The 25,910-nt window shown below is 39.7% G+C and overlaps 1 protein-coding gene across 1 annotated transcript in view; it reads left to right on the top strand.

The window, feature by feature from the left end:
* Positions 1-24,402, top strand: part of TSHR (thyroid stimulating hormone receptor) — a 43,803-nt gene extending 19,401 nt beyond the window's left edge. Inside the window, exons 5-11 of the mRNA XM_070733781.1 lie at positions 168-242; positions 1,358-1,432; positions 1,987-2,064; positions 6,304-6,372; positions 11,163-11,240; positions 21,727-21,915; positions 22,604-24,402. Coding sequence (XP_070589882.1) covers positions 168-242; positions 1,358-1,432; positions 1,987-2,064; positions 6,304-6,372; positions 11,163-11,240; positions 21,727-21,915; positions 22,604-24,005 — 1,966 coding nt within the window. The 3' untranslated portion in view covers positions 24,006-24,402. The remainder of the gene's footprint in view (positions 1-167; positions 243-1,357; positions 1,433-1,986; positions 2,065-6,303; positions 6,373-11,162; positions 11,241-21,726; positions 21,916-22,603) is intronic.
* The last annotated feature ends 1,508 nt before the right edge of the window (positions 24,403-25,910 follow it).

The raw sequence follows: 25,910 nt of genomic DNA, 5'->3' as shown, positions 1-25,910 counted from the left end.
GTAAATGTCTCCTTGAGATGTTTTGGTAGTTTTGATTTTAAATATTTATCCATTTAGAAGGTGCATTTACGTATATTGTTTTATGTTTGTGGATATGTTTAATTTACAAATAAACAAGATTATAAACATTAATACTTTTTCTGGAAATATGCTTATGTTCTCAACAGAGATATTAGAAATGCTAAAAATCTGAGATATATAGATAATCAAGCCTTTATCAACCTCCCAATGCTGAAAGATCTGTAAGTATTGTTTGATTATGATACTATGTTCCAGCAAAATTATCAGAATTATTATTATTAAATTATTAAATTATTAAATTATTATCTTAGATGGAAGAATAAACCACATATAATCAAATTAAACAGTATACGATTATGAAGAATTATCTTGAAGTAATAAGGAACAAAGAGTCAAGTTCAGCCTCTGCAAGGACAAAGCTTATTATTATTAAAATGTATTTATAATGTCATTTATATAGTGCAGGGCATATAAATAGGATGCCATATCCTTAGTAAGATAACTAAGGGTTTACATGGAAAAGACAAATTCAGTCTCAAATTCTAAATTAAACAGAGGTTCATGTTCTCTATAAAATGTGTAATTCAGTGTGACTATGTACTGTATATCATCAGTGCACTGGAGAATTAAATTCTATTGCATAAGTAATTTCCTGGAGAAAGCCATCCAAATAATTACTTTTATTAACATAATTTTCACTCATTACTTTTCTGCTAACCAATTAGAAAATTTTAAAGTGAAATGAGTCATTAAATGCTCAATACTATCATGCAGCCAACAGTTACAAAAATTAAGAATATATTACATTTACTACAGTAGGCTTAAGTTGAAATTCATTTTGAATCAAGATCACTTTCCTATTTTATAAAATCCATATTTGTTTGTTTATTGGATTTGTATGCTGCCCCTCTCCTTTCTGTATCATCTGTTTATAAACCTAATCAGAATAAATTATTATTGTAAAGATGAAATATTAGTTTTACAATAATCAATGCACAAGGAAATGTATCAACCTGCAAATATACTGTAAGTAGATGTGGAAGCAGCCACCTGACCTTGCCTGGGAATGGAACTTAAGCAGATTATTTTTTTAACTTTAACTATCAATTCTAAAATATTCTACATGCTACTTGTCTGTCTAATTATCAGTCTAACAGATGATCTACAAAGATATACATGTATAAAGGTCCATTGTTTTTCTGGGAGCTATTTACAAAGAGTGCATTGCTGAGGCTATAGTGCAATAAATGAATTTTTTTCTGTATTAAGCACATTACCGAGTCAGACTGCTATCTGTTGTTCTTGATGTGTCTGTGTGTTTCTTTGTTTGTTTTAGTGTGATCCTAAATACTGGACTTGGCATTTTTCCTGATCTTACCAAAATTAATTCACTAAATATGAACTTTTTGCTGTAAGTATTCACCCAAAGTAATAAGACTGAAGAGAAATCAATGGTAATATTAGTCCATTTGGAGTGTGAAGTGGAGGAATGGATATTGGTTTCTTTGTCTGCTGAAATAGTAATTCTATTAATAAAAACAATTGGTTATAAAAATTATTTCAGTGCACGTTCTCAAAATAGACAAAATGCATATAATATGAAAAGTATAAGAAACAGATGTAATGCCTTAATCTATTAAAATCTCTCATAAAGTAACAATACAGCTGTGACCTTTATGATCTGAAATCCTCTAAAGAAGGTCAAATTATACACTGTGAAATGTGACACTGCTATTGAAAACAAAGCCCTTTTGCCTCTTCTTCTCTATGGCAATATAAAGTAAGGCAAAGATTTTTTTCATCCAAAGTAACACTTCTCAGTCCCCAAAATAACAGAAGTGATTATATAATGCAAATGGTAGAACTATAAAAAAGTAAAATAAATACATGCATACACACAAATTAACTAATACGTTTTTATAATTTTATTACAATGCACAATCTTTTTGTCCTTTTCTCCTACAGTGAAATCGCTGATAATCCATACCTGAATTCATTGTCTTCAAATGCATTCCAGGGATTATGTAATGACTCCCTTATACTGTATGTTATTCTGCATTTTTTTTGGTTTTGTTTAATTTTGCATTATTTTGTTTCATCTATTCTGAAATGATAAGATCTGAACCAGAAATTAAGCAGAGCCCAGAGATGCAATACTATGCATTGGCATTAAGCAAGCCAGCTTGGCCCTGGAATACATCTATAGACTATAGTGGATTTTGGCACCAAGGGCAATTTTATATACTGGCCAAGAGTTTTTATCACTGATAACTTGAAAAAATATTTCATTCACCCTCCCTTCAGCCTTCTCTGCCAAGAGTACTGTTTTTTCTATCAAAAACCAGAAATGGCTCATGATGACAAGTTCCTGAACATTATAATAATTTTCTTCCTCATCTCCCAATGTTTAGAACAACTGCAGGAAACACAAAGTTTAACTATGAATATTTAACAGACTTTGTACAATGCACTTATGATATTAAATGTTCTGGAACCACAACTCTCAATATTCCCAGCTGAAATAACCGAGAAAGATGCATCTTTATTTGTAAGCATCTTTCCTGGCTATAGAAATATAGAAAAGATAGTAAAGTGCAGTGATGTGATTTAAGTAATTTAACAACTGGTTATCCTTAATGACCATCTGGGTAGACGTGGCTAGGGAGATCATGTGACTGAGTGGGCATGGCCAATTCAATGTCACTCATGGCACAGTGGGGTGGCGCAGGCAGTGGTGGCCAGAGCTTTACTGCAGGAGCAAAACACCCTGTATTTGCCTTTGCACAACAGCAGCATTCCACCTTCATCATGGTACATTTGTGTTCCGGGCAGCCCTCGCCTCCCACCACTTTGGACTTGGAGCTGTAAGCCACGTCCGGGAAGCACTGTGGTAGAGGGAAGCTGGGCATCCATGCCTTGGTCACTCAGGGAGATGCACGACCTACTTTCCATCCTGAGACACTGGTCTGCCACATTCTCTGCTGTCCACTGAGACCCAACCGCCTCCGCCATTGCCACTTCATAGTCGAAGTGGGCTGCCTACTGCTCTCTCAGAACATTGCGCAGCACATGAAATTTAGCATCCTTCACAATGGGAGAGACTGGATCCCATCTTCCTACTCCTGGAGTATGTGGAGCCACAATACGGCCCTGCCTCACTCACCCCTGGCAACAGTGGTGGTGGGTTGCTACAACAGCGCCATTACCTCACTCAGGCCAGTAAGGGCTGCGCTATTCCTTGTACCGCTTCTTGTACTACCTTCTATTGCAGAGATTTCCAGCCCCACCCAGAGCAAGTCTCCCTCCCGCCATTGCTCTTACCTTCTCAGACCAGGCAAGGTGTGACTGAGATAGGGAGGGATGACACCAACCAGTGGTGGGATTAGCCAGTTTGCCAAATTGCGCAAAAAGTTAACTGGTTCAGTTGAACCTGTGCAAACTGGTTGAATCCCACCACTGACCAAGAGAGATACTTGCTATTATGGGGACAGAGCTACAGTACTTGATTAAGCTCTGTTTTTCAATGGTCTACCTTACTATTAAGAAGATAATTAACTGCTAAGGTAATGGTTTTAAAATTTTAATTTCCCATAATGCTTCTATGGGATGTTTTGTAAAAAAATAATAATAATGCTTTTGCTGCTCCCTGGCAGGCAAAGGCTGATGGGTAGTGTACAGTAGGTACAGTATATGATAGAAGTACATTTTGTAAATATTTAAGTACATCATGTGAGAATACTGAAGAAATGATACTTGTCTACAATGTAAAGTAGTGAGTATACAGCTTCTATAACAGTGTAAATGTGCTATTCCCTCAAAATAACACAACATATAGCCATTAATGTCTAAAGTGCTGGCAACCAAATTGAGTACACCCCTAAATGATAATGTCCAAATGGTACTCAATTAGCCATTTTCCCTCCCTGGTGTGGTATGATACATTAGTGTTACAAAGTCTCAGGTGTGAAGGGGGAGCAGGTGTGTTAAATTTGGTGTTATCGCTCTCACACTCTAATACTGGTTACTGGAAATTCAACATGGTACTTCATGGCAATGAATTATCTGAGAATCAGAAAAAATGTTCTACATAGAGATGGCCTAGATTCACATTTGCAAACCGGTAGGGAAGGTAAGTGACTGGATCGCTTACACTATCCCTGACTGGATCCAACAATCCTACATGCTTGTCTGCCATCCAAAATCATCATCACCTAAATAAGCCCCTTCCCTAAATTACACTGGACTAGTATATTATGGATCACAGATAATATCTTATTTATTCATTAGATTTTATTCCACTTTTTCTACAGGAGTTTGTAGCAGGACACAGAGTGCTCCATCTTGCTATCTCCCCCAAAATAGCAACCCTGTGAGACATATTGGGCCAAGAACAACCCAGATTGCCCAATGAATTTCTGTGGCTTATGATAGATTAGAACTTGAGTCTGTCCACTTTAGTCCAACACATAAATCAATACATTATTCTAAGTCTCTGGGACTTTACTGTAATTAATATTATTACTAGGAAAGTAAATTCTGTCATGTCCCAGTGTAGCTTTTAATCTTAAACATTTCTACTAATATTTTGATACACTTTTGGATTTAAATTGAGATGCCCTTGTTAAATCAAGTACTGTACAGTGGTACCTCATCTTACAAACTTAATTCGTTCCGTGACCAGGTTCGTAAGTAGAAAAGTTCGTAAGAAGAAACAATTTTTCCCATAGGAATCAATGTAAAAGTGAATAATCTGTGCAAACCCATTAGGAAAATTAAAAAGAAAAAGAAAAAGTGGCTAGCTGAGGAAGCGGCGGGTGAGAAGGAATTTCCCCCATCTCGCTGCCAAAATGTGTCCAAGGGAGCCCCATCCATCCATCGCCCGCCACCCCCTCCTGCCAGGACCTGCTGCCAGGACGGGTTGGCAGGACAGGGTGGAGCGGGGGCTTGAGCCACTGCCAGGACAGGTTGGTGGGATGGGAGGCCTGGCTTCTAGCCGCCTCCCCTGCTCAGGCGGGTCATTTCCTCCGAGGGTGGCCTGCTGTCTTCTTTCCTTGGTGTGGAGATGACGCCCCTCCCTGCTGCCTCCTCTCTGCTGGGCTCTGTCCCTTGGATTCAGGCTGCCCAGATCGGCTGGGAGAGACCTATCCCCTCCCTCAGTGTCTTTTCTTTGGGGGCTGAATCCAAGGGAGCGTTTTTTATTCTCTGGACACTGGGGGAAGGGATAGGTCTGCCCCAGCCCCCAGAGAAAAGAAGCCCGGTGTCAGGACTTTCTCCCCGTGGTGTCCTTGTAGTGGGCCGGAGAGCGAGCGAGTGAGAGAAATGAGCCTTCTCCAGCCGCACGTTGGGAGCTCCGCGGGGGAGGAGCAGTAGCTCGGTTCACATGATAATTCGGGACCAACTCCTCTTCCTTCTTCCTGGCTTTGGGAAGCTGGAGCACTCCGTACCTGCTTCCGCCTCTTCCTCCTGCTGCAGAAAGAAGCCGAGGGGTGCTCTTCCTCTTTACAGCCACGGGAAGCAGCCTGACTGTGGGGTTGCCTGCTTTTTTTCTCTTCTCCGCAGCTTTGGGCTGTGCGGTTGCACGCTCATCCGGCGGCTGGCTCTTCTTTTGCCACTGCTGCTGCTTGGAGGTCAGCCTTGCTCCACAGCCGGCATGGTTCCGGCGGGGGCGGCAATCAAATGGTAAATCCGGGCGGTAGCAGTCACAAGGCAGGGGAATCCCTGTGGCAGTAAGGGAGCGCACACGCAGTAAGAGAGCACATGCACCCGGGCTCGGGTTTGTAAGGTGAAAATGGTTCTTAAGAAGAGGCAAACAAATCCTAAACACTGGGTTCGTATTACGAAAAGTTTGTATGAAGAGGTGTTCGTAAGACGAGGTATCACTGTATTTGTTGTACATTTTTGAAATTATATAAAGATCTTTTGTAATAATAGCAGCAGCTGCTGCTAACAGTAACAAGGTATGGTTGTTAATAGCAAGGGATGACAATCATCACTGTGATTTAAAGTTGATGGCATCCTGGTCATTTTGAAAACTTAATGAGACACATTGAATAGCAGTGGACATGATCTTGACCATCTCCTGGTACTTTTTACAACATAGTTATTTTACTTTATATTTTATTTTATTTTGGATTACAAAACAGGGATACATCAGACATTAATGTGTATAGAATCATAGAAGATAGTGCTGAATATTGATCGGATTTTACTGTTTTGAATTTAAAATAATGTTGGATAAAATATGTATAAAAACCCACTAATAATGTATTTTTTCATTAACAGAAAGCTCTACAATAATGGTTTCACAGTGATAGAAGCCCATGCATTTAATGGAACTAAGTTAGATTCTGTGTAAGTAAATAATGTAATAAAACATAGCACTTGTATTGTATTTTAACAGCTCAAAAATAAGTACTCACAAATAGTTTCCAATCATAAACCTTTAAAATGCTGAAAGAGAAGTCTGCATTAATTCTGTATGTTAAATGTGACAAGGATATCATTAAAGTTTCAAAACTGGAGAGTTACTGAATTCTCATTTTCTGAACCAGAATACAGGTAGTGCTTATTTAACAATGCCCTGTTTAGTGATCATTCAAAGTTATAATGAAACTAAAAAAGTAACTTTACAACTGGTCCTCACATTTACAACTGTTACAGCATCCCCACAATTGAGTGATCAAAACTCAGGCATTTGCACACTTCTATAAGCAGAGGCAGTAAAGAAGGTAGCAGTAAAATCACAATCACAATCGTAGGATGTTTTTCTTAGTCACCTCATCATTTAGTTACAGAGTTGCCAGTCCTAATTGTGATTGTTAAGGGAGGATTTCCTGGCAGCAAACTGGTGAATTTTGTGTATGTGTGAATTTAAGTGGGTAAAATATAATTTCTTCACTTTACTGTAAAGTAATCAAAGAAACAGATATTTAAAAAGCATATGAATTCCACAGAGATGGGTTGCTCCCAGTTTGTACCAGTTCTATAGAATTTCTCCCCACTTGCGGAACCAGGAGTGATTGCCAGTTGGCCATGCCCTCGAACCCGCTATCTCGGCAGTGCTATAGGGGCTGCCATCTTGTTTTTGGTTTCTGCACACCATCACATTTCAAGTCAATCTCTGGGTGATAGAGTGCTCCGTTTTCCCCTGATGATCTTTTCTGAGCCACACGGAACCTCATGGAGCTCTGTGGTGACTCTCATGAGATAGGGATGTAGTGGTGAACATTGCCACGGAAATGAAAGTCTGTTAGGACCTTAACTCCGGAGGTCGATGGATAGAAGCATTAATTATTTTTTTAAAACAAGATATTTATTTTAAAACCAGAGATAAAACAAATAAAAGACTGTCTCGAGGGACAGAAGAACATATGCTTCTTACATCATGGAGATTCGTGGAGGTTAAAGAAAAAGAAGGAAGTGGCGTCACAAGAGGAGGATCCAATAAGACACACTAGTTAACTGTTTCATTACCAAATGTCTCTGAGGGGCTGTCAATATACAGCATGACAAACATTTCCTAGATTCAGGCTTTTCGCTGCAATCCTATCGTAGGGATGTGGTGGATGCTTTAGAACGAGAGCCTTACCTCCTACCTGACTGGCTGGGCTTTTGGCCAATGTAACCTTCTAGGGACCTCTGTAGTTCTACACAAAGAAACTTAAAGATGTGTGACCATTCACTGAAACAAATGGGTGGGGAGAAATTTATTGGAAAGACAGCTCTCTCCTTGCTGCATGTTCTTACAATCTGTATTTACTTCAATCTGTTTTTCAGTCCCATTTAGTTTAGTTTATTCAGTTAGTTCAAAGGCAATAAATATATTTCTTGGCTCACATTGGAGCTCAGAGGAAAAAGACCTCCTTTACTAGAAGGCAGACCTAAGATTGAGGGCGGAAAAGGTCCCTCTATTGAATCCAAACTTAGCCTGACCTTCTGAATGACCAAAGTGGTGTTAACCCTTTGCTATCAGCCCATTTTCAATGAAAGAGAATATACTCAATAACAATTTACAAAATTGCAAGCTGTGTAAATTTTCTGCATCGACTGGAAATACATCTACTGTCCCAAATTTTCACCGAACTATATTACATGCATTTAATGAAGTGGGTTGTGATCCCCCAAAGTATTTACAGTGATATCTGTGCTACCTTTGGAAGTATCACAAGACTCTGAAATTTGTCCTAGTTCTATTTTTTCTATGGGTACATTGATTATTCCACTAAACTCTGTGGGAATTTAAACAATCATTTTGAACTACTTTTGGAACATTTAATATTCGTAAATTATCTGAATAGAAATGCAGATATTTGTTGTGTAATCACTGTACAGTCTATGTCACATAAAAATAGGAACCATAAGACAGTTCATAAAACATGAGAACAAATTATGACAATGCTATGTTTCAAAATTATTCTGGTGGAAAGCTAATCAATTGCCATGTATCCATTGTGCTTCTTCTTAAACTTTAGGAACTTCTTACTTCTGGTTTTGAAACAGTAACAATCATAGTTCCCTCTAAGCTGAGCAGTGAGCAATCACTCACTTAAAAATCATCATCAACTCAGAGTTTTCCAAACCTGCCCAGAAGCCGAGAGGGAAAGAGTGAGAGGGAAGGAGAGAGAGAGGAAGAGAGGAAGAGAGAGAAACAGATAGAAAAAAGAGAGGAAGGAAAAGAGAAAGAAAAAGAATGGGAGTAAGGAAGAGAGAAAGAAAATCAAAATCTAGTTTGAAACTAGCTCAACTATTTAAGTGGCATTTTGATATTGATAGAGTTGCCCTATTATGAGCTCACTGTTATAGACACACAGTACAGTATTTTATTTTGAAATTATCTGAGGCAAAACAGGGTGGGTTTTTTATTTGTTTGTTTGTTTGTTTGTTTGTTTATTATTTCTGTGCCGCCCAGTCCCGAAGGGACTGCCGCTCAGACACTATACTTTTCTGCCCACTCCCCCCAAAAATTAGAGGGAACACTAGTAACAATCATAACAATGTAATCCAAATTGTTCTGAGAAAGAAGAATACAGTTTAATGAGTATTATTAAAGTATATAATCTACAACAATTGCCATTTTAGTTGTTCAATGATAGAAGCATAAAAGTATAACTATACACAATACTACATGGTCATTTTCTACTAAAGTATTTCTTATTCAGGTATTTTTATGTGCGTTCAGAATTTTGGAACTGTATTCTGTGTTCCATAGTTTTTAAAACAAAATTGCCATATTGTACTCAATTTGAAAAACTGACCATGCTATCTGTAAAGCAACTAATGCAGAATGCAGAACTCCAGAGATTTTTCTAATTTCTGACTAGGAAAAAAAACCTGTTAGTTCTAATGTTTATTACTTGTGATTCCCAAAAAGAGGTAATATTTTTTCCAAGGTTGTTCTCTTTTGACACCTGTAGAAACAAAATATAATCTCTGTCAACATAATATTTAGGGTCACTCTTATGACTTAAAACTTGAACATATTGCCAGCAGCATAATATTATGCAAATTTCTAAGTAAAACACTCAGACTGATTGGCCTTAGCTCTTAGAAAACGATGCCAGACAGATAAACAAGAAATTACGATTTGCTATAAGGCCACGTTTCTTCTTTATATAAATGGATCTTTGATGCCATTTACTTTCTACAAAATTAAGAAGAAAATCTTTACCCTTAAATGTTAATAATTCAATTCTTAGATAGAGAGACGGAAGATAAATCACGGATGGGCTTTTGGAACAATCATTTTAATTTTTTTTGTCCCTCAAGACGTCATCCAATCAGAAATCAGCATATTTTGCCACCATTTTGAGCCATGAAATTTGAAAATGTGGTTTAAATTCACACTTGCCATGAAAACTCTTTTATACACCCCTACCCCCTACAAAAAAAAGGAGTGATGCTTCAAACATTCTGCCACCATTATATGGTGCTCTTCATCTCTGGATCTTCATTCACTGACATGGGATCCAATGTGTCTGTAATATATAGCAACTATTTGAAGTTACAGTGGACACCAAAAGTCCCAACGGCTCCCCTAAACTGCCTTGCATTTATGGCAGTCAGGTAAATGTGATTTTCAATGTTTTTTGGGTTGAAAACCAGTACTGTATTTACTTTTTGAAAAATCAGTTGCTTTACAACCCATGGCATTTGCTTAATAACCACTGGGATTTATTTATTTTTATAAAATCAGATCATCATGTGATGACTCACTAGCAATTGAGATGTTTTATGACCATAATTCTCAGCTCACGTTCAGTTTTAACTCAAGGTATATCCCCAGTCATCAAGGGGATGTCCACTTTATGTAAATGAGCATCTTTTGAAGAGCAGTATCAAAGTCTGTTATTTATAGAAGAGTTATTTACAGAAAGCTGTATATGCACCTTAACCAACAACCTAGCACATTTAATGAGGTTTACTGTAAATGTTTTTACTTTAGATACGCTAAATAATTAACAAATCCATTCCATCATTAATTTTGTTTAGTTTATGCTGATACAATGATGTTTTTAGTGTGAGAATGGGGTTTGGGTTTACTAACTAATACTGGAACATTATAGCCATATGTCATTTAAGTATTTAATTCGCAAATACTTACTGGGCTATAACCAAATATACCTTATTGGAATATATCCCCCCTTTAATTATGCATGGTTATATATTGACAAAGTATGAATCCCAGAATTATAAAGAGCCTTTTAACAACTAACACAATGCCTCTTTTATCTTATAAAGAACTCCTATTTAATAACAGTCAAAATTTAATAGCCCTATTTTCTGACTTTCCGTTCAATCCATGACAACACAGAGGTGGAAATGGAAGTCACGGTAGATAAGCTTTTCCCTATCTTCTGGTTTTCTGGAGGAATGTTAAGACCTGGCTCTGCCAATTGGCCTGGCGTCTAAAAGTATGATGCACCCTTGTAGATGGCTGATGGCACTGAGGGCACTCCCACTGCCTTGTTAACTTTGAAATTGTAATCTAATTTATCTTTACCTGTCTTTAAGCTGATAGTTGTTGTGAATATTTAATTGCTACTAATTTTTTAGAAACCCCCTTGATTGTTGCATTTAAAAAATCACTTTGACTAAAATTTCTGATTTTAGCACTAAAGATTTGTGTTAATGTTTGTCTGCAGGTACCTGCATAAGAACAAGTATCTAAGAGTTATTGATGAAGATGCATTTTTGGGTGTTCAAAGTGGTCCAAGCCTACTGTGAGTAATGGGAGAAGAATATATATTGTTATTCTAGTATTATTCATAAATAAATATTGGGTAATGATTGCTAGGACTCTGATTATTTAAATCAGCGGTCCCCAAACTACGGCCCGCGGGCCGGATGCGGCCCAACGAGGTCTTTTAACCGGCCCGTGGCAAGCTCACGAGATTTTACTGGTCGATAAAATAAGCTCCCGAATCTCCTGTCAACTCACCGCGGTCGGCTGCTCAGCGAGGAGAAGGTGGAGAGGCAAGGGGGCGGGGAGGAAAGCGGGCCTGCAATTGGCCCCTTCCTTTGTCGCCTTTAGGGAGAGAAACTGTTGCTGCCCTATGGCAGAGCAGCAACAGTTCCTCTCCCTAAAGGCGAGAAAGAAATTGGCCAATTGCAGGCCCGCTTTCCTCCCCGCCCCCTTGCCTCTCCACCTCCTCCTCCCCTCCTCCTCCGCGGTGAGTGAAAAACTGTCCACTGAAAGTCACAGCTAAGTGCACCATGGCTAAGTTTGTGTGTGGGGGGGAGGCGGCTGCTTGAAAACCCCTGACCTCCATCGCCTTCCCCCCACGGCACAAGGCGAGCACACCTCGCCGCTGACACAGGCGGCGGGGACTGCCCTGTCCCCCTGTGCAAAACTACGCAGCCCCAGATCGCTCGCTTCTCCAGCCAGCAAAGCCGATTGCCCGGCTTTGCTGGCTGATGCAGGAAAGGAAAGCCTCACATTTAAAAAGCACGCCACTTTCTGGGACTGCGGCGCCGTGGTGGCCTTCAAGCGCGGCCCTTCGCGGCGCCCCCCACCCGTTCCTGCAGGAAGAGATCGGGCACTTTACCGGGAGGTGGAGGCGGCGTGGGGCCGGACGCTGGGTGCCGGGGAGGGCGAAGGAGTGGACGCGCCTCTCAGCTGCAGAGCGGAACGGGGATGGAGATCCGCGGCGGAGTCCGGCGTTGGGGGCCTGGGGCCATGCGGGACCGCTCATCCAGGCTTGCCGGTCCACGCGCGCCTGGATGAGCGGTCCCGCATGGCCCCAGCGCCGGACTCCGCCGCGGATCTCCACCCCCGTTCCGCTCTGCAGCTGAGAGGCGCGTCCACTCCTTCGCCCTCCCCGGCACCCAGCGTCCGGCCCCACGCCGCCTCCACCTCCCGGTAAAGTGCCCGATCTCTTCCTGCAGGAACGGGTGGGGGGCGCCGCGAAGGGCCGCGCTTGAAGGCCACCACGGCGCCGCAGTCCCAGAAAGTGGCGTGCTTTTTAAATGTGAGGCTTTCCTTTCCTGCATCAGCCAGCAAAGCCGGGCAGTCGGCTTTGCTGGCTGGAGAAGCGAGCGATCTGGGGCTGCGTAGTTTTGCGCAAGGGGGACAGGGGGACAGGGCAGTCCCCGCCGCCTGTGTCAGCGGCGAGGTGTGCTCGCCTTGTGCCGTGGGGGGGAGGCGATGGAGGTCAGGGGTTTTCAAGCAGCCGCCTCCCCCCCCCCACACACAGAGATAAGAGAGAGAAAGAAAGAGAGGGACAGAGAGAAAGAAAGAGAGGGACAGAGAGAAAGAAAGAGAGGGACAGAGAGAAAGAAAGAGGGACAGAGAGTAAGAAAGAGAGGGACAGAGAGTAAGAAAGAGAGGGACAGAGAGAAAGAAAGAGGGACAGAGAGAAAGAAAGAGAGGGACAGAGAGAAAGAAAGAGAGGGACAGAGAGAAAGAAAGAGGGACAGAGAGTAAGAAAGAGAGGGACAGAGAGAAAGAAAGAGGGACAGAGAGAAAGATAGAGAGGGACAGAGAGAAAGAAAGAGGGACAGAGAAAAAGAAAGAGAGGGACAGAGAAAAAGAAAGAGAGGGACAGAGAGAAAGAAAGAGGGACAGAGAAAGGGAGAGAGAGAAAGAGAAAGAAAGGTAGAGAGAAAGAGTGAGAGAAAGAGAAGAGAGAGAGAAAGAAAGAGGGGGGAGAGAAAGAGGGAAAGATAGAGAGGGAGAGAGAAAGGAAGAGGAGAGATAGAAAGGGAGAGAGAGAGAAAGGGAGAGAGAGAGAGGGAGAGAGAAAGAGGGAGAGATATAAAGAGTGAGTGAGAGAAAGAGAGAAGAGAGAGAAAGAGAGAGAGAGAGAGGACAGAGAGAAAGAGAGAGAACTAGAAAGACAGAAGGACAGAGAGAAAGAGAGAGAGAGAGAAAGGAAGAATAAATATTAAATATTGTATTTGTTCCCATTTTGTTTTTTACTTTAAATAATGTATGTGCAGTGTGCATAGGGATTTGTTCACACGTTTTTTTAATAGTCCGGCCCTCCAACAGTCTGAGGGACAGTGAACTGGCCCCCTGTGTAAAAAGTTTGGGGACCCCTGATTTAAATAATTATAATGCTAAGCCATGAGCTGTCTACTTATGCATCCATCTGGGGTCAAGTGACTAGGATATGATACAATACCAACAGACTGTAGACTTATTATCTTAGAAGGCTTGACTAGTCCTATCTTGTTGGCTTTCTGCTGCTCAGGTTTATTTATCTACGTACAATATATCATGGTATGTATATTTCACAATTAGGAATTGCCCTGAGGGCTTCATGGTCCACTCAGTGATAGCCCCTTTGTTAGAATGACAGGGTTTTTTTTCTTTCTTGAAAACAATCAGAAAGGTGTTTTCCTCTTTGGGCATGTGTGTTTTTTGTTTTCCATACTGCCCCCTATTACAGTCCTTTCAGAACGGAGATTGCGACCATCAGTGAAAATATCTTTATTAGGTATTATTAGATACTGAGATGGGTTCCTCCCGATTCGGACCTTTAGTGAACCACTGGTGATGTGAAAACGACATCATAGATCCGGTTCTGTCTGTGTCAGTCCATGCACGCCGCCATCTTTTTTTCAAGACGTTGACCTAGGTCAGCTCCAATGTGCATGTGTGTGCCAACCAGCTGATTTTTAGCTCACACAGAGGCTCTGGGAAGGTGTTTTGGCTTCCAGAGAGCCTCCACGGTGATGGGGAAGCCTTTTGGAGCCTGGGGAGGGCAAAACACGAGCCTACTGGGCCCACTAGAAGTTGGGAAACAGGCCATTTCCAGTCTCCAGAGGGCCTACAGGGGTCGGAGGAAGCTGTTTTCACCTTCCCCAGACATTGAATTATGGGTGTGGATACTCAGGCAGGTGCGATAGCGTGTGCACACTCTCTTTCAGCACCCGAGGAAAAAAAAAGGTTTGTCATCACTGCAGTAGAGTAAGCTCTAAATAAAGAGCTCAAGATTGGGACAAATTCATCAAAAACAAAATGAGCTGAATAACTTGATCATATCATGTGACATGTACCGTTCCAAATTCATCTGTGATATTATAAACACAAATGAAACATTTATTTCAGTTCTAAACCATAAAGAGGCTTCATTTTCTTCCAAAGGATGGCTATCGGCAGTTGGAGAAATACGGGATGCGGGGTGTCAATAACTTTTTAACACCAGTAGATTTGGCATATTTCATGGTGACTCACATTTTTTTCATCAACATGGAAATAATTTATTGAACATGCACACAGAGGTACTAATTTATTTTGGAGCTAGTGAACAAACTCAGAGGGAGAATAGATTTAATTCATTAAGTATCCTTGATTGTATAATCAATGCAGGAGCAATTATTCATTACAGAAAGAAAAAAGTGATTAACATGTTTATTTCTAGCATGAGGATTGATTCATTACTGCTAAATATCTAAATTACAAAATAAAAAGAGAATGGAAAACAGCATTTATCAGCTGTGGCAAGGAAAATGATGCCAGGAAAATGTCAGGGAGTGACAGCTAACTAATCAAATCAAGCAGTTAAAACAAGGATATCTGAGGCAAAAATCAATATACTCCTACAGAAAAATAGTAAACATTGGATAGACATATGGAAAAGATGTGAAAAAGTTGTAGGTCCAGAAGAACAGGGTAGAAACTCAGGGTAAAGCAAATTGAGCAGGATAAAAGCTAGATTCTATATTCCTGACTTACTATTTTGGAACTCAAGGTAAATAAATCAGTTATAGGTCCCTTATTATCCATGAGGTTACCTGCCAGTCTAGAAATGACAAATAACAAGACCTTGGACTTGGAGAAATGTACTTTACATTAAATGTACTTTATCTTCTCTGCCATTTTTTTTGAATGAATAAAATACATGCAAACATCTCTCTCTCACAAACACACACACAAACATATGAATGAAAAGTAAAAATTGAGATTTCCCCTGTCCTGTCAGGTCCAATTTTAGGGGGTAGTGCTCATCTCCTTTTCTTAGCCAAGGAAGCCAGCATTATGTGAAAACATTTCTATGGTCCTGTGGCCACCATAACTATGTACTGAAGCGCACAGAATGCTATTACCTCCCTACCAAAGTGGTACTTGCATTTGCATGCTTTCAAACTGCTAGCAGGAGCCAGGCGAGGGGAGTTCACCTCATTGTGTGGCACTGGGATCTTGAACTTGGGATGACAAGCTTGGTATTTTAATTGCTGAGTATTCCACCCCCTCTATACATACATGCATCTATGTATGTATGTATGTATGTATGTATGTATGTATGTATGGATGGATGGATGGATGGATGGATGGATGGATGTGTCTCAAAAGCTGAGGTCTTATTTTAGCAATCAAAACCATAGCTAGTAAAATCCCAAATAACAAAAGTTATCTGTATTGATTCAGTCTTAAAACATGGAACCTGACAGACTCCCAAAAATGTGCTTAGAAGAACAGATGGGCACACCCAAACCCACTACATGGGTCAACCAACTTTCTCAAACCACCCTATATTTCGGTTTCTCAATGCAACACCTGCTTTCAGCTGGACATCAGGCCAAGGAAATTTTTAGACAAAGAGTTTTAGATGTTAATGCACAAACTGATATTGAGGCACTTTCTAAGTGCAGGTCACTGAAATGGTTAGCCAAGAACAAAACAGCATTTCAGCTAGAAAAATATCTGACAATGGGTTTGACCCAATACCATAGAACAGCACTCACTAGAGCAAGATTTGAGCAGTTAGATTCTATGGTCAAATATGGACGATTCTACCAAGTACCATATTTTGAGAGAATATGCATTTGTGGTGCACCAGAAATAGAAGGCATTGCACATGTGCTACTCAATTGTAAACTATACTCCTCAGTAAGACCTCAGTATTTACAGCCCCTACTTGACAAAATCATACACTGGGACTGTAATAAACAATTATCATATTTTCTTCAGGGTACAAATATATATGTAGTTTCTAGAACCGCTAAGTTTATAGTCATGGCTGTTCAGATGAGAATACGTTTTATAGAGCATATTGGGGTGGCATGCAAAAGAGATGAACTTACTTAAGAATATTTTATATCAGTATCTTAGATTTGTTTAATATAATCCTTTGCACGAGTTATATTCTCATGTTTTACTACTCAATTTTAGCTTATTATACTGCATTTTAACTTATTATTTATTCAAATTCCCTCTATTTTAGCCAATTTTATTGTATTTTAACCAGTCACAGTTTTATGACAACCGATGTGATCCTTTTTCTCGCTTTGATATGGTCGATTGACTAATCAAATAAAGTTGATATTGTATTGTCTTAAAACACATATGAGCAGCCTGCTTATAGCATACAAGGCTTTCTTTCTCCCTGAGTGAGAGATTAGTTGCAACAGGTTTAGATAAGGAACCATTAGTAAGCACCACCAGTACAGAGGTGTCAAAGCATCTTATTAAAGCAACAAGGATCAGGTAAAGGCTGGGTCAGTCTCGGAGCTTGATTTGAAGAAAAACTGAATTTTTGCGAAAGAAATATCAATTAGATTACCCTGGAGCAGTGGTTCCTAATCTTTTTTTGGACATGCCCCACCTAAGTATCTCTAAAACCCTGAGGCTTCCCCCCCTCCCCCGATATATCATTCTTATTATTCAAAAAGTGAACTACTCACACGGAGGAAGTCTAAAGGCCCATTAACTTGGTTTAAACAAGGTTCCAATTGCCCACATTAAAAATCAAATTGCCCCCCTGTGGCAGTGGACTGACTTTCAGCCCAGATAAGCCAAGGAACTGCAGAAACCATTCTGGGTGTTGCACCCTCCTCCACGCCTTCACCCGCACCTCCACGCCATTTTCAGGTGCCCAACTTAACAGGCTGCCCCTGTCCCTGTTGCTGTTCCAACAGTGGGGGCTTCAGGAGATGTGGACAAATGCTGGGAGGGGGTGCAACACATGAGATGTTCCCCGTAGTTCCTCACCTCGTCTGGGCTGCAGCTCAGTAAAAACACGGAACAGCTATTGGAAAGCACGAAGAGCTACTCCAGTCTACATGTTGTCCAGGTCAACGGCTGTTTCTCTCCTTCACTGCTCGTTTATGAACGTTTATGAGCCATGCTTTCCTCTAAGGGTTGTGGGCAGCAGAGGGAACACCAGGTTCTTCTCTGCACAGAGATTTCCAGATGAGACTTGGAAGAAAGTGCAGCTCATGGCTGCAACATTTCGCTGTTCTGCATAAAGTTTTCCACCAAAAACAGCAAGGGAAATGAAACAGCCAGTGGAGAGCACATAGAGCTGCTCCAGTCCACATGTCCTCCAGGTCAGCGGCTGTTTCTTCCTCTTCTCTGTCCTTGCTGGGAAACTTTGTGCAGCACAGTGAAATGTAGCAGTGATGAGCTGCACTTTCGTCTAAGATCTGTCTGGGGAAGGGTGCTTCTGTCCACCAGTTCAGAGCAGCGGGCTCAGCTGCAGCCCAGAGAAGTCGAGGAACTGCAGGAGCATCTGCCCATTTCTGGGCTGTCCCCATCCCTGTTGCAGCTCTACCTGTGGTGGCTTTGGAAGATGCTGGTAGCATTGAGGCTGGGAGGGGTATGCAACATGTGGGAAACTGACTTGAGAACTTCAGATTCTTCTGAATGTTAAACAATGTCAGTATGATTAGTTAAGCAATGTCTTATTTAAGAGGGTCGTACATAGAATTAAACAACTATTTGTTTGTAAATGCGTATGTTGCTTGGAATTAGATTATAGAGCTGTTTATGAAAACAAAACAATAGGAAAGAAACATAAAAATGACAGCAGCAGTTTGTTAAAAGCAATAATAGTATAAGTTCATAATGGACAACCGAAAATACATCAAAAAGATGGGAATTGTGAAGCATATTGTAGATAAAAATCTCAAGCATTAGTGACACTTTTTTTTTCATAAAACGTGGTAGCAATCAAGGAACGGCATCTATTCTAGTCAAAGCAAGGATTGACAAATCCTGGAAGAATACTTGAAAACTTATTAGGTTTGGATCTAAGCAAAGGAGCTATTATATACTTAGTATGAAGCTATATACAGATTAAAATAATAGCAACTCAGAAGATATAAATTGAATTCTTAAGTCTCCGCTTAATCAGTCAGAGGGGAAGGAAAGTCAAAATGATTAGATACCATCACTACAAAGAATCCTGTAAGACAATTCCTGTTTGTAAATTGCACTAAAAATATAAGTTACTGAATTCATGATGCAAATAATAATTTGGTCACCATATTCTTCACTGTGTTCCATACACTATTTCCTTTCACATCTTCAGTTATAATTGTAGGAGCACAGTGGTTTGAGTGGTTGAAACACTGAGCAGAAGGTTAGCAAGCCACTTTGAGATCCAAGAGCTGCCGTGAGGTGGGGTTGAGCTCCCATCCTTCACTCCAGCTCGTACTGGGGACATGAAAGAAGCCCTTGTCTGTGCATCCCCAGGACAAGGTGATGTCATTTGTTAATCCTTTCAATCTGGAAGCTCCTTGGAGCGTCCGATATGAGCGAAAAGTTATAATTCTTGTTTAATACCTGTTGCAGGATGATCACATTCCACTTTAAGTTTTTTCAAGCCTGCCTTTAAGTATACATGAAAATCCAGAAGATTCAGATTCCTACATCTTCTTTATGGAGGAATCTGCTCCTTTATTTTCTTTTATTTTCTTGAAAGACTGAATGGACCAAAAATAGAATGGGAATGTTCTGGGTTACATATAAGTTTCTGGACCATGAATGGAACAACTCAGGTTCAGTTCTTCTTCTGCTTTGGAAACCCACAACCCAGGCTACCAAATGAAGCTGTGATTATGTGTTAAAATTTGAGGACCAAGTTTTTAAAAAAAACAAAAATTGTTTATATAATAGTAACAGAGATGACTTTTAATGATATACAGTCTACAAATATAGTACAAAGTGCAAAGGTAGTACAAAACATATATTGTTAAAAGCATTATGTAAGTAAATCTCATTAGTACCAAAGATGCTAAAAATGCAGGCATAGAAGCAGGTGTGAACTAATAAATGGGAAGACATCTGAGACATTTTTATTGCGAAAAGAGAGAAAGAGAGAGAGTTTGCAATTTTCGAATGACTTCAATTTACTTTCAGCTGAACCTGGTTATTCTTTTTATAATTCTTTTTCATGGCTTGCAAATTATTTTGAATTTATTAAGTTTGAGGTTTTTTAAAGAAAAAAAAGAGTTTTCCTGTTTCTTTCTTAGCTGTGTGATAATATTATTTTGAAGTTTAAAATTTTCACATCGTAAGTCAGCAAGCCAAAAATAATTCAGAAATATTAAGTCAAGCAAAAGTGAATTTATATCTAAAAGATGGAGAAAGTGGGTGTCTAACAAAATTAAATTCAATGGTAAAAAAAAGTAAGGTTCTACATTTAGTCAAGAAAAACAAAACACACAGGTATGCTATAAATGGTACATTGCTCAACAGTAGTAACTTTGAGAGGGATCTTGGAGTCCTAGTGGACAACGCGTCTACGGAGAGGGGCGGCATACAAATCTAATAAATAAATAAATAAAACCATTTAAATATGAGCCAGCAGTGTGCAACAGCTGTCAAAAAAGCCAACACAGTTCTAGGCTGCATTAACAGAGGGATAGAATCAAGATCACATAAAGTGTTAATAGCACTTTACAAGGCCTTGGAAAGGCCACACTTGGAATACAGTATTCCATTTTAGTTGTCACGATGCAAAAACAATATTGAGACTCTAGAAAGAGTGCAGAGAAGAGCAACAAAGATGATTAGGGGACTGGAGGCTAAAACATATGAAGAATAGTTGCAGGAAATGGGTATGTCTACCTTAATGAAAAGAAAGACCAGGGGATATATGATAGCAGTGTTCCAATATCTTAGGGATTGCTACAAAGAAGGAGTCAACCTATTCTCCAAAGCACCTGAGAGTAGAACAAGAAGCAATGGGTGGAAACTAAACAAGAAGAGAAGTAACTTAGAACTAAGGAGAAATTTCCTGACATTCAGAACGGTTGATCAGTGAAACAGCTTGCCTCCAGAAATTGTGAATGCCCCAACACTTGAAATTTTTAAGCAGATGATGGATAACTAACTGTATGAAGTAGTGTAGGGTTTCCTGCCCAAGGGGGTTGGACTAGAAGACCTCCAAGGTCCCTTCCAACTCTGTTGTTGTTGTTGTTGTTGTTGTTGTTGTTGTTGTTATCAAGCAACAGCAGAGGAAAGTAATGCCAAAATGGTGGATCATGGAGAAAATGCTAATCATTTTGGTAATGGTAAGGAAAGAAGAGGTCTTACCTCTTACCTTACCTTACACACACACCCCACCCAAATACAAAGTCTAAACCAGTGATGGCAAATCTTATTTTCCTTGGGTGCCAAAAGAGTGCGTGTGTGTGCTATCATGCATGTGTGAGTGCCCACCACCCATAATTCAATGCCTGGGGAGGGTGAAAACAGCTCCCCCCCTCCCGCTGAGGCCATCTGGAGACCAGAAACAGCCTGTTTCCCAACTTCTGGTGGGTCCAGTAGGCTCATGTTTCGCCCTCCCCAGGTTCCAAAGGCTTCCCTGGAGCCAGGGGAGGGTAAAAATGCCTTCTCCCATCCTCCTGGAGGCTCTCTGGAAGCCAAAAATCAGTTGGCCAGCACACACATACAGCTAGAGCAATGGCTCATGAGCCAGCAGATATGGCACCCATGCCATAAGTTTGCCATGGGTGCCATATCTTATGGCATGGGTGTCACAAGTGATGTGGCACCCATGCCATAAGTTTGCCATCACTGGTCTAGACAGTCTAAGAGGCTAGGAGTGAATTATTTTTTGTAGAGATTATAATAGTTAGGAAGAAACTGGTTCAGCTATAACCAAAAAACTATATGGACTTAGGTTCTACATGTTGCTCTTAAGGTCTATTAAGGCCTGTTAATTCTTTTAAGGCATTTGACAGTTCAATGGTGGGTTCTAGATTAGATCACCACTGGTTCACGCTCACAAACACAACACTTCTGTACATGCACAGAAGTGTCCTAGGTGGATGGGCAAAGCTTCCCACCACCGCCACTACCTGTTCTAACAACTGGTCTGAACCTGGAACAACCCATCACTGTGACAGTTGTATGGGTTATAAATTAAAGAAAGATTCATGAAGCATTTTATGAAAAACTGATATTATTAATTGTCCTTAATTTTTCCTGTATGTAATAATAATAATTTAATAGATTTGTATATATATCTTCAGTGACATCTCCCAGACACATATCACTTCACTGCCAGAAAGAGGATTAGAAAATTTGAAAGAACTGATGGCTCAAAATACCTGGACTCTAAAGAAATTGCCCCCAGTAAAAACTTTTCCTTATCTAACTTATGCTGCTTTGTCATACCCAAGCCACTGTTGTGCTTTCAAGAATTGGAAGAAAGCTAAGGGGTGAGTTATAAAAATGATATTAAATTCTAAATGGGTTAGAATCCAACTATCTAAGGAATTTTATTCTGGCTCATGAACCTGCCCAACAATAGAAATGTACTTTCAGAAACCTCTTCAACTTTTCTTCACATCAGAAGTGATGCAAATGAGAGAGCAAACATTTGTAATGGCACTTAGACTTTCAAATTCTCGCCATAGAAAGTCAACCTCATGATTATTTAAGCACCGAATGAAGTCCATCTCTTCACTGTGGACTAAATTATCATCATCTTTAAATACTTTTGAACTTCTTTAAAGCAGATTTTATACTCAATGGCTGCTCCAATTTAATAAGATTAGATCACATTTGTTCCAAAACATGATGTTTACTGTAAACTGTACAGAATAATTTTATAATGGAAAGGAAGCATAGCAATTTGTTATAATAAACAGAAATAAAAGCAGATGCAGTGTAATAACACTAAAGTATAATTAAATGGGTAATAGATTTCTTAAAGGAATAGTTGTCTAATCAAAATGCCATTATCATAATTAGACCTTAGAATTGCAGCTTTATTCCAAAGCTAGAATGCAGCACTTTTCTCAAATAATGTTGTCTTAGCTCACAATAAATATTCCCCACTGATTAATTTGCTTGTTCTAAATAAGCTACATATTTTATTAATCATGCTTTCTATTGCTCCTTTAGAATCTTGGAGTTCTTGCTGTGTGATCAAACTAACAATCTCAGCATTCGCAAGAGAAGATCTTCCAGTACCTTCAGGGCTCCTTTCTATCAAGATTATGCAGAAGATTATTCAGATCAAACTGATGCTGTTCATGAAAGAGACCTTCATGGAAATTCCCGTTATTATGTCTTCTTTGAAGAACATAATAATAGAGAAGATGGATTTGGTGAGGAACTCAAGAACCCTCAAGCGAATACTGTGACTTTCGATGATCATTATGATATTATTTGTACAGGTAACGATGATATTAGTTGCAAGCCAGAGCCGGATGAGTTCAACCCCTGTGAAGATGTAATGGGGTACAGATTTTTACGGATAGTGGTATGGTTTGTAAACTTGCTGGCCATTGTGGGCAATATTTTTGTTCTCTTTATCTTACTCACTAGCCATTACAAGTTGACTGTTCCACGGTTCTTGATGTGTAACTTGGCCTTTGCTGATCTTTGTATGGGATTGTATCTTCTCTTGATTGCTTCAGTGGATCTTTACACTAGATCAGAGTATTATAACTTTGCCATTGATTGGCAAACTGGGCCTGGTTGTAGCACAGCTGGCTTTTTTACGGTCTTTGCTAGTGAGTTATCAATCTTTACTTTGACTACAATCACCCTGGAACGGTGGTATGCTATTACGTTTGCCATGCGCCTAGATAAAAAAATCCGCCTTTGGCATGCATCTTTTATTATGTTGGGTGGTTGGCTGATATGTTTCCTTCTTGCCCTTTTACCTTTGATTGGAGTCAGTAGTTATGGAAAAGTTAGCATCTGCCTTCCCATGGACACTGAAACACCTGTAGATCAAGCTTACATTATCATTATTTTGCTGCTGAACATTGTTGCTTTCGTCATCATTTGTGGTTGTTATATTAAAATTTATATTACAGTAAGGAATCCCCAATACAAGTCAGGGGACAAAGACACAATCATTGCAAAAAGAATGGCTGTGCTAATTTTTACTGACTTTTTATGTATGGCACCAATCTCATTCTATGCCTTATCTGCTGTTATAAACAGACCCTTAATAACAGTCAGCAACTCAAAAATTCTACTGGTCTTGTTCTATCCACTCAACTCTTGTGCTAACCCATTCCTTTATGCTATCTTTACCAAAGCATTCCGAAGAGATATCTTCATCTTGCTTAGCAAATTTGGGTTATGTGAACATCAGGCTCAACTCTACAGGGGCCAAACAGTCTCACCCAAGAACAGCAGTGGTTCTGGCCATCATAAGGGCAACCGTGGGGTTGTTCATAACCTTTGTAGCCATCAAAGGCACTCTCATGATTTAGTTGGAGACTATCATTCTGCAATGAAGCTACACATTCAAGAATCCCTGGAAAATAGTAAGTTGACTATTTTGTAGCACATCGGTACTTATTGCAAATCTTTGTTCCATTATTCAATTCAATTCAATTTATTAGATTTGTATGCCGCCCCTCTCTGAAGACTCGGGGCGGCTCACAACAATGATAAAAACAATATTATAGTGGCACAAATCTAATATTAAAAGAAATAACTAAAACCCTATCATATTAAAACCATACAACACATACATACACAGACAGACTTATAAAGGGCTTGGGTTTTTTAATATAATTTTTAAAGACACATTCTGCTTTCCTGTGAGCCATCTATGTAAAACTAAGTTTAAGAATATTAGAAAAGTTATAGTAGATCAGATCAAACACTTTTCAGATTCAATTGTCGATTGGCATAATGCCATGCATTTATTACAGAAAATCCACAAGGAGAGTGATATATCATTCAGCAAACACTCTGCTCCCCAGAGTAATTATAGAAGGAAGAAAAATATCCTAAATTTTACTCCACTCAACAATGGTTAGCCACTTTTAGACCATATATTCTTTTTGAGCTCTTTTAAAATGACAACAAACATCAATTTTACTCACAACAGGCTTAGAAAGTTTTTTATTTATTTATTATTAGAGTTGGAAGGGACCTTGCAGGTCATCTAGCCCAACCCGCTGCTGGTACAGGAGACCCTACATCAAATCAGTCCAATAGCAGTCCAGTCTTTTCTTGAAAGTCTCTAGTGTTGGAGTGTTCATCTCTGCAGGCAAACCTTTCCACTGGTGGATTGTTCTCACCGTCAGAAAGTTCTTCCTTATTTCCAGGTTGAATCTCTCCTTGGACAGCTTCCAACCATTGCTCCTTGTCTGGCTCTCTGGTGCTTTAGAAAATAATGTGACACCCCTCCTCCATGTGGCAACCTCTCAAGTAATTGAAGACTGCTATCATGTTCCCCCCTGGACCTCCTCTTTGCCAGACTATTCATACCCACTTCCTGCAACCTTTCCTCGTATGTTTTAGTTTCTAGTCCCTTTATCATTCTGGTTGCTCTCTTTTGCACTTTTTCTAGAGTATCAATGTCTTTTGTAGTGTGGTGACCAAAACTGAATGCAGTACTCTAAGTGTGGTAGTTCAAGCTAAATCAAACAGTATGCCTAAGTAGGAAATATCTATTTGTTCTAAATATTTTTTAATGCTTAACTGACATTGCGTTGATATTTCTGTCTAACAAGGGAATATCGAACAATCTGATAAAAATTTATGGAAATTTTTTAGAAAGTTCTACTTGATTTTAATTGTAAATACAGTATAATTATTTTCATTTTTGGTGAAATGGTAAATATGTAATACAATAATCAATTCTTGTCTTGCTCTTATTATTTTTAGCTTACTATGACATATTTCTGCCTTTGTACCTTTTTACATTATTTGGATAATAATAATAATAATAATAATAACAACAACAACAACAACAACAACAACAACAACAATAATAATAATAATAATTTATTAGATTTGTATGCCGCCCCTCTCCGAAGACTTGGGGCGGCTCACAACAATGATAAAACAATATTATACTGGCACAAATCTAATATTAAAAAAACTAAAAACCCTATCATAATTAAAAACCAAACAGCACATACATACCAAACATAAATTATAATAAGCCTGGGGGAAAGGTGTCTCAAATCCCCCATGCCTGGCGGTATAGGTGGGTCTTAAGTAGTTTACAGAAGACAAGGAGGGTGGGAGCAGTTCTAATCTCCGGGGGGAGTTGATTCCAGAGGGCCGGGGCCGCCACAGAGAAGACTCTTCCCCTGGGGCCCGCCAGACGACATTGTTTAGTCGATGGGACCCGGAGAAGGCCAACTTTGTGGGACCTTATCGGCCGCTGGGATTCGTGCGGTAGCAGGCGGTTCCGGAGGTACTCTGGTCCAATGCATAGTAATTCTATTTT

The sequence above is a fragment of the Erythrolamprus reginae genome, chromosome 1 (genome assembly GCF_031021105.1).
Source record: "Erythrolamprus reginae isolate rEryReg1 chromosome 1, rEryReg1.hap1, whole genome shotgun sequence".
NCBI lineage: Eukaryota > Metazoa > Chordata > Lepidosauria > Squamata > Dipsadidae > Erythrolamprus > Erythrolamprus reginae.
Note: the sequence above shows the minus strand (reverse complement) of the source record. Positions and strands in the feature narration are given on the sequence as shown.